Raw genomic sequence first — 10,079 nt, 5'->3', positions numbered from 1 at the left:
TTCACAGAAAGAGTAAGCAGTGATAAATATATTTATGAGGGTATTAATAGGACTGAAATTCTTGTGATAGGTAGGCCAATTACTAGCAATAATTATTATTTTGAACGTCTCCATTTATAACACTACAGATAATTTTCTGTGTACACCGTAATTTCTATAAAGATTTAGTACAGGCACGAATTGATTAGCCCCGTCAGGTAGAATAAACGTACAAATAAATAAAAATACTTTTAGTTATTTCGTTTCATTACCGACAAAGTTCTTCGCGAAAGCAAGTACGCAAATTCTGCTTATATTTGCATACTCTGAAAGGACGTATTATGTACGTTCGCAGGCAATTTAGTCACTATTTCGGAAAAGATCATTGAAAATTAATGTTGTGTGTACAAAGCGACTAGTGTGTTACTGTCAGTGGAAACAGCTTTTAGACTGCCAGTTAGATTGTTTTATTGATTTACAACTGGAGCGGTGTGTCAGACGGCTGGCTATGCAATTCGTCAATTTAAAACGGTCGCATTAGAATAATTGCTACACTTGAAATGAAAGTGTTGTGTCAAACGCAGCCTTAAACATGTTGCTCATTTCAGAGGACAGGGCGAGGAAGTATGGTGGCGCTGAAGGTCGTTTTCTTCGTGTGGGCGGTGTCTGTTGTTTACGAGTCACACGTCGGCTGCATGCTTCCTGTTAAGACTGTAGCTGCCGTGGTGACGTCGCTACAAGAAAGAATTCACTTTGGCTGTGCCTACGTCACATACTCCGGCAATGAAGCAGGTACGACCACCGAGCGCGAATCATACGGAACAAATGAACCTAATGTAAATTATGCTCGTGCATAAGTTGCAGCAGATAATTTGCATTCCTTATGCGATATTGTAAATATGACGCGGCCTTTTGCTCTCCCCCTTACAGCTCTACTCTTATTACTACTCATTGGCGCATTCATTTTTACATAGTGTCGATATAATGATAATGGTTCAAATAATACGCTACCAGTTTGTTAACTATATTCTCCAAAAAATCTGTAAAATTGTTCTGCGTGTCTCGATACGACTGCCTCCTGCTGTTGGTGACTGAGCGAAAGATCCATTTGAGGTGCTGTAGGTTCTGTACAGTACTTTTCGGGTCAACACAGGTGTCTGATATGCAGTCACATTAATGTGACTAACGCCTATGTTCGACGTCAAAGTGCAATCAACACTCAGATACTGCAGGTTGCAGCACTAGCAGTGGATGGTACAAAAAGATGTCGGTAGTAAGCGGGCAAAACAGTGCAGTCGTTGTAGTAATATGGAAAAGGAGCGATTTGTCCGACGTCCAAAAGAGCGTGATCTTTGGCTTCCGAGCAAAGGGTGGAAGCATTTCCGAGGCAGCTAAGTTTGTAAATCGTTAGCGTGCCGCACTGGTTAAAGTATACCATGCATAGCAAAATGGTTCTATCCAAACCCGGCGTCGAGGCCAGTATGGTGCATCACGGATCATAGATGATAGGCGTGAATAACGGCTGTGGAGGTTTGTGCAGGCGAACAGATATGCAACTGTTGAGCAACTGACCGCCCAAACGAAGTCAGGGGGTGCCAACAATGTCTCCTCAACTCACTTCGGTGAACGTTGCTGCATATGATGTGGCGGCTCTAGTAATCTTTATATTTCTTAAATAGTTGGTAGTGGTTAGTCGTTGTTAATATTGGTTTCTTTCTGATTTGTTAGCGTGATAATTGAAAATTTTCTTTACGAGAAGACGCCACTATTTACGGTCTTTAAAATTTGTCGTAAAACGGGATTGGTAGTGGAACTGAATATTTCGTAGTATCTTTCCATCTTTAACTTTGATGGATTAATCAATGAATAAAGATGATATTTATGCAAATTCTGCCCGAATAAATTTTACGCTCTTGCAAGTAAATTAAATTCACGAAAACAGTTATTTTTGCTAGTTATTATGAAATGAATTTTCATTAATGCTGATAAAGATCCTGCATCTATGTTAACTCTCTTTAGATTTATCGAGCGCAATTAAAGTTCTCACAGTTTATACTTTGAATTAATCACGTCCACTAAAACTCTCCATCTCACTTCCCTGAATTCACTTAAAAAATTAATTGTCAGTATATTTTAATGATAAAGCTTTTCCTTCTCACAAAGATAAGTACTTTCAGATAAGACAGAAGGTTCTTCTGCAAATAATGTTTTGAATACCTTCACACTATACATTTTCACAATTAAAAGTAGTGCCAACACAAAACAGACAACATGAGACAATATAAGCTAAGACAAAATGAGAATCAGACGCTATTGTCTCGATTATTTATAGACTTGTACAAAACACAAGTTGATGTAATTCTAACTTCTTAGGGCTAGAAGTTCTTAGTACAACACCTATTCATTTGAAATGGTTATTCTTAATTCAGTTATACAAAAATATTAACGAAATTATTTAAAATCGTGGATTATAGCCGTATAAGACTTGCTTCAATGGGTTTCCAAAAGAGATGGGTATAACTGTTCTTTTCTGACATAGGATTAGAACTGCTCACTTACCAGAATGAAGTACCTCTTTTTCATGACTCACCACTCATCATTCTCTCACAAAAATAAATAAACGAAAGTCACCTTGCACTTTCAATTGAGGCCGTTGTACCTGCATTTTTATCTGATTTAGTCCTGTTTTGAAAGATCACTGAAAGAGAAGTTGTACGTTTATGTTATGTTCGTAACACGTTTGAGGTTTCAGTCATCTTCATTTCATGTGCTGTACAAAATAAAAACATTACAACAAAATCCTATTAAATGTGAAAATTTCAAAGGCAAGACTAGTTCCTTTTATGTTTTTATACGTTTACTGGAGACAAAATATCATATAAGAAATGTATGATTGTAATTAATTTAAGTGCCTATGGTCTCAATTTACAACGAGGTTGATGATATATGTACCCAAAAAGGAAAAAATTAATCAGTATTATGATTTATAAAGAAAATGTTGTCTATTTTACTGGAAGTGAGTCAGTTTCTTTCCTCGATGCTTATTTGTCCTGTTTTTAAAAAGAAATCCTCACAGAGCATATATAATATTTTCAGTACCAATTCTCATGTTAACGGGTACAGCAATTTTCTGGTTTCCCACCAGTTTACGAAAACTGCTGTTTCGAGGCAAATACGCCTCAGACAAATATCTGTCTAGTTCAAAATCGCTTTACATAACTTTCTTGCAGCTGAGAACACACTCCAGACAGCTGTTAATATTTTATTCACAACTGCAAAGGGACATAATTGTGATCTTCAAGGAAAACAGAAGTTATGATTTCAGGGACCAGAAGCCAGTTCCAAACATAATAACAATAAATGATCAGAAAATAGGAAGTGTAAACCCTTTCAATCTCTCAGGAAATATTATCTCACTTGTGACAGAAATGGACATACAAAAGAAAGTAAGATTTCATTACTTAACAGAAAAAAATAGAACTTTCAGAACTAAAGCAAGAAAGCAATCTCAACCCAAGCTTTACAAAACGATTCCAGATCAGATTATGACATTTGGAAATGAACTGTGGACTGATAGAAAATTAATGAAGTATAAAAACACAGGAGACGTGACTCCTAAGAAGAATAACTGGGTACACATTTTCTGACAGGAGGATGAATACCGACATATGATAAGAACAGAGAGTGACAAAGTTAAATGAGCAGGTTAAGGAATACATTAACAACTGAATTGACTATGCTACAAGAGTGGAAAATGACAGTATACACGTACCATTGCTGAATTATTACCGAGTGGTCGTAAGGTCTTTAGGAATATGGAGAAGAACATGGGAAGATCAATAATTTCAGCAAAGCGGCTGTAGTAGGCAAATGTCTAATACCAGCAGATAAAAGAAGCAGATATCTCATATTAAAATTATTATGATTTTTTGGTAACTGTGATGTAATAAATTTTGAAACTACACTTAAAATACCTGATCTGACCTGAGATATGTTCTTGAAACATTAATCTGATCAGGTTAAATAAATAAAAACTGAAAACTATATGTACACGCACTATCATGTACATCAAAATAATTATGGGAATACATACTGTTATGATAAAGAACAAAATCCAGTGAAACTAAACTCAGCTGAAGAAGCACTGAATCAAGGAAGCGAGCAGCTAGCTAAATCAGTGGGCGAGCAAAGTGCACACAGAGTAGAGTGATTCCAGTGTTGCTTTGTAATCCACTAATCCACTCTATGCGGTCGGCCAGCGATCGGGATCGTTCGGCACGCGGTATCGACTGGCGATCGGGTTTGGCCGCCGAGCCATAGCCCGCTGTCACTTTGCGATCCGCTCTGGGCAAACGGTGGCTGCTGACAGCTGCTCGTGTGACTGACATGATCACCAACATCATATTCTGAGTGCAGTAATAAGTGAAAGGGTAAGAAGCAGCAACTCATTCAGTAGTATGTAAAAATTCAGTGGGCTTCTGAAATGTAAGATTTTCTCTTCAAATCAAAAGCTAAATACAGGGTGTAAATGATACCTGTGATTCTTGAGTTTCTCCCGGCGTATTTGATAATCAAAATATCCACGGGTATGCTGCCGGTCTATAATGTCCAACGGGCACAATATTTCGGCGATCAAACATGTCGCCATCATCAGGTGAACTGACGGACTGAGCTCCTGTGAACGTGCCGGCACGGAGATCCGTACGCTATGGCTGCTCAGAGGGAACTGGGTTCGGTCGCGGCGGCGGCCGATTTAAATACCCTCCGCCCGCGGCGCGCTCCCTCCGCCGTCCGCGCCCAGCGCCACGGTCGTGCGGTGGAACAGATTGCGACGGCGTCTGAGATGACGTCGGTGTGATGGCTCTGTCCGCCGTGGTCGTCACAACTATACGTCAAATTCACTATGGAGACTGAAACGGAGGGTAAATTACCTTTCCTTGACGTCTTGGTCAAGAGAAGGGCTGACGGCACCCTAGGTCATGGGGTGTATCGGAAGGCTACGCACACTGATCTGTATTTGCATGCAGACAGCTGCCACCACCCTTCACAGAGGAATGGGGTACTTAAAACTCTAGTACATAGGGCGCGCACTATCTCTGACGCAGAGAGTCTACCCCAGGAATTGGAACATCTGAGAACTGTTTTTCGAAAAAATGGGTACTCAGAGTGGCAGATTCAACGTGCTCTCCGCCCAACCACTGCCCAACCTGTTGAGATGGATGAAGTCACGAGGGAGGAGGTAGGCACTGCATTTATTCCATACACAGGCGCACTCTCGGGAAAAATCGCCCGCATTCTGAAGAAACACCGGGTCGGAACTGTGTTTTGTCCTCCAAATAAAACTCGTGCACTGGTGGGGAGCGCCAAAGATGACCTCGGTTTGAGGAAGGCCGGCGTGTACCAGATTCCGTGTCAATGTGGCAAGTCGTATATTGGTCAGACGATGCGTACCGTCGAGGATCGATGCCGTGAACACCAGAGGCACACTCGTCTGATGTATCCGAGCAAGTCGGCGGTCGCTGAACATTGTTTGTCGGAAAATCACGCCATGGAGTATGACCGCACCAGGATTCTGGTACAGACGTCGAGATACTGGGACAGCGTTGTTAGAGAGGCCATCGAAATTCGCACCAATGACGACCTCATAAACCGTGACTGTGGCTATAATCTTAGCAAGGCTTGGGAACCAGCGATCGGGTTAATCAAGAGTAAATCGAGCAGACGTATAGTTGTGACGACCACGGCGGACAGAGCCATCACACCGACGTCATCTCAGACGCCGTCGCAATCTGTTCCACCGCACGACCGTGGCGCTGGGCGCGGACGGCGGAGGGAGCGCGCCGCGGGCGGAGGGTATTTAAATCGGTCGCCGCCGCGACCGAACCCAGTTCCCTCTGAGCAGCCATAGCGTACGGATCTCCGTGCCGGCACGTTCACAGGAGCTCAGTCCGTCAGTTCACCTGATGATGGCGACATGTTTGATCGCCGAAATATTGTGCCCGTTGGACACTATAGACCGGCAGCATACCCGTGGATATTTTGATTAAATGATACCTGTTTACTATATACCACGGTAGTATAGAGTATGTCGAGACGAATAACTTGATTAGGACAATTGTGGTCTATCAAGTTGGGAAACTACCTCAAATTCACTAAAAGAACTACCTCGGCTAAGTGGTACGTGCCTATAGCGAGATTTTCAGTATTCTCTTGTTTTTACGCGAAGCATTAGTACCAGAGAAAAAAATGGTTGGGACATTTTTGTAGGAAATTTAATGTAGCTTAATTTTGTACTGGGATATGTTTCCACAAGATGTTGTGTATACGAGTTATTCAAGTAAAACGTACAAAAGCTACTTTCAACTGCCCCCCCCCCCACCCCCCCTTTCCTCATCACCCACTAGTCTGGGTTTCTAGTATGTAGTTCGCGTGGAATTACCACTTACCACTGCACAAAAATGTGTTAGTACACGAGTTATCTTCCACACTTCAACATTTTTCGTCTTCATTGGCTGGGCTGTTATTACGCTACAGGCTTAGGTGGCTATTTGATTAACATTTAAATTTTGTCATGGGAGTAAGGAAAGAAAAAATTGGACTTTGTAGACGTTACGTGGAAACTGATTATATCCTTTCAAGCACATAATTTTCATAGTAAGAAGCCCAAAGAAACGAAACTGGTTTAATTGTTAATTTCATACTGCCAAAATTCACAAAATGGAGAGGCAAAATTTATACAAATTTCCATTTTACGACTTGAAAGTGTACGGATAAGTTGGTAGTGTAATAGCCTAGTCAATGAAGACGAAAAAAGACGAAATTATTCGTCTAGTTGCACATTTTTGTAGGATGGAGTGCCATCAACAATATACTAGAAATACTTACTGGTGAGGGATGAGTGTTTTTGGATGGGGGTGCATTTGAAAGAAGCTTTTACACGTTTCTCTTGCATAGCATGAAAAATGCGACCTCTTGCGAAAAAGTATCCCAGTATAAAATTAAACAACATTAAATCTCCTACAAAAAGGTCCTATAATTTTTTCTATAGGGCTAATAGTTTGTGTAAACAGAGCAAGAGAATACTGAAAATACTGCATGATATGCACCTGCTGTCCTTATGTTTGTGTTACAATTTGAAGTCGTTTCCTGACTTGATAGTCCACAAGAGTATTATATCAAATTATTTCTTCTTGACTTCCTCTGCACCACCGTGGTACATTGTAAACGGTTGATATTTAGACCCAGTGGAAGGGGCAAAGTGTTTAATGCAGCGGTCTGAACAACAAATTTTTCTTCATGTTCTTTTCACGGCTGAGAAAAACTGCACACATAAGTAAGACATGCAAATCCATTCATGCACATGGCCTACAGCGCATTTTTTGCAGCTTCAGAAACGTTTCCTTCGACATGAGATGTGGGACACTGTTGCAGCAGCCCGCCACAGCTTCTTCTTTCTTCTCTCGAATGTCTCTGAAGAGATATTTCGTATCAGACGAGCCAAGGCTCCTTTTTTCCGAGTCAATGGTACACACTACTTAGAAGGATTTGAACGTCTGAAACAGTTCAGCTCTAGCCTCCGCAGCCTGAAAACAAACACCTGCAACCAGTGGCGTATCGAATATGACTAGCGCCTGGATCACGTCACTCAATTGGCTTCCCCCCCCCCCCCCCCCCCCCGCCCCGATTGGCACCCGGTTCACAGCACTTCACTGCCCCCCCCCCCTCTCCCCTGGGGTAAGTCACTACACTTTATTGCCCCCCCTCCACTTCCAGAAACACATACAGTAATGTAATATGTAGAATTTGTATTGTATGTATTGTATGGTATGTTAGCTGGGGGCCTAGAAACGACGGAGAGGCTCTGTCCCCGCCGCAGCTGCAATGGTCCACAACCCCACGACGACTACCGCAGTCCACTTCACCCCTCCGCCACCCCACACCGGACCACTCTGTCAGGGTTATTGTGCCGTTCGGCCCCCAGTGGACCCTCCCAGGGCACGTCTTAAACCAGACAAGTGTAACCCCTATGTTTGCGTGGTAGAGTAATGGTGGTGAACGCGTACGTGGAAAACCTGTTTGTGCAGCAATCGCCGACACAGTGCAGTTGAGGCGAAATAAGGGGAACCAGCCCGCATTCGCTGAGGCAGATGGAAAACCGCCTAAGAACCATCCACAGACTGGCTGGTTCACCGGACCTCGACACAAGTCCGCCGGGCAGATTCGTGCCGGGGATCAGGCGCGCCTTCCCTCCTGGAAAGCCGTGCGTTAGACTGAGCGGCTAACCGGGCGGGCAGTATATAGAATTTACTCCAATAATAATATATTTTTCGGGAAATCTGGTTTCTCTTGCCCTCTGCAAGTGGCATCTGTGGTATGACAGACCACATAGCCCCCACCGCCCCTCTCCCTATGTCACTGGCAGCATCATGGCCTGGGGAATGTTTTCATGGCGTTTTCTGGGTGTTCTCTTCGTTCGAAAAGGCGCAATGGATCAACACAAGTACGCTGTCCGTGGGGATCATGTCTACCCTCCACGCAGTTTGTTTTTCCTCGGTACGATGGCATCAACCAGCATGGCAATGAAACGTTCACACGGCTCGCAGTGTACGTGCGTCGTTTGAAGAGCTCTAGGAAGAGTTTACCGAACTCTCCTGACCACCAAACTCCCTGAATTTCGTTTAACCAAATCGAGAATACCTGGAGCGACCCTGAACAGACGACTGTAGTAAATTTTAACTTTTCTACAAAAGTAAGTGTATCACATCTACTAGTATGCAGGAAAGTCTTTCATTAAATGGTACAATGTATGATTCATTATTTTGGCGAAGTCGTTACGCCTTTCTACATATTGCATGGGTGGAAATATCATATATCTAGAGGCAATATGTTGAGTAAAGAAACTGTGGAACTCCGGTATTCATTCACTGGCATCAAAAGCTGGAAAGATTGGCTACGTGCTGATCGCATGTCCCACTATCAAAGATCTTTCCTCGTACTGTCCTGTAGGCAGCAGTCGGCAACTTCGGCGTGGGGCTGGAGTTTAATTATGTTTATTGTTTTTTATTTACTTATTTTTATTAATTTTTTATTTATTTTATTTATATTTATTTATTACTTTATGATTAATCATATTTATTATTATTTATTTAGTATGCTTATCTGTTTAATTTATGGTAAAAAGACTTTTTATACCTTATATCGCATTAACTAGTATTTTTTATTGACGACGACCGGCTTTGAGTGTTGAAACTGTTATTTTCTGATCCTCAAAATTTTTTGGTTATGGGTCGTGTTCCATTATGAGTTTATCACTCTTGCCATGTCTTAATTTGATGAAGAATGTTACACACATGTTTGTCAAAAGTGAAACCATATACAGGTAAAAAAGTACCTTCTGCAAATGGACATGTTAACTCATGTGGCACTTCACTGAGGCTTTTTAGTTCTTAAAGCGCACGATGTACAGTAAAAATGGACATTTGTACAAATCTTTACGCCTATACGACACGTTGTATACATCTTAGTCGAAGTATACGGTGCGATCTTGACTGAGATGTATCTATGATCTACACAACATGTCATGTAGACGTAAAGATTTGTAAAACGTACATTTCCACTAATATCGTGCATTACACGAACTAACAAGTCTTAAGTGAGTTCTACGTGTGCGAACATGCCCATGTATAATGTGCTGCATATACTCCGGCATAATTACGACACGACATGAGTGATAAACTCATAATGGAACCCGATTTATAACCAGAATTTTTTGAAAATCTGAAGACGAGAATTTCAACTGTCGCAACTGCCCGTCGTCAATAATAAATACTAATTAATGCCATCTTCGCTGTAAAAACCTTTTTCCAGTTAAATGTAGAACGCTATTTCCATTTTCTCAATATTACTACAATTTTTTCAGTTTTATTGATGTAATAAGTAATACCATGCACAAGATTGTCGCATATTTCTCGTGCAGCTCTTTTCCAAGCAAGTGTTAATTATTTATTGGGGCTGAACCGAATGTGATTCTCGTAATTAATTTCTGTGGGAACTGTTGCTTTGTGGAGTTTCTTTTGTGAAAATATTTTAAAGTTAGTTTG

The 10,079-nt window shown here is 41.5% G+C and overlaps 1 protein-coding gene across 1 annotated transcript in view; it reads left to right on the top strand.

The window, feature by feature from the left end:
* The first annotated feature begins 605 nt into the window (after positions 1–605).
* LOC126455932 (glutamate receptor ionotropic, kainate glr-3-like) overlaps positions 606–10,079 on the top strand; it is a 134,101-nt gene continuing 124,627 nt past the window's right edge. Inside the window, exon 1 of the mRNA XM_050091691.1 lies at positions 606–771. Within this exon, the coding sequence (XP_049947648.1) occupies positions 606–771 (166 nt within the window). The remainder of the gene's footprint in view (positions 772–10,079) is intronic.

Source organism: Schistocerca serialis, chromosome 2, assembly GCF_023864345.2.
Source record: "Schistocerca serialis cubense isolate TAMUIC-IGC-003099 chromosome 2, iqSchSeri2.2, whole genome shotgun sequence".
NCBI lineage: Eukaryota > Metazoa > Arthropoda > Insecta > Orthoptera > Acrididae > Schistocerca > Schistocerca serialis.
This window is presented reverse-complemented; position numbering and strand designations above follow the sequence as displayed.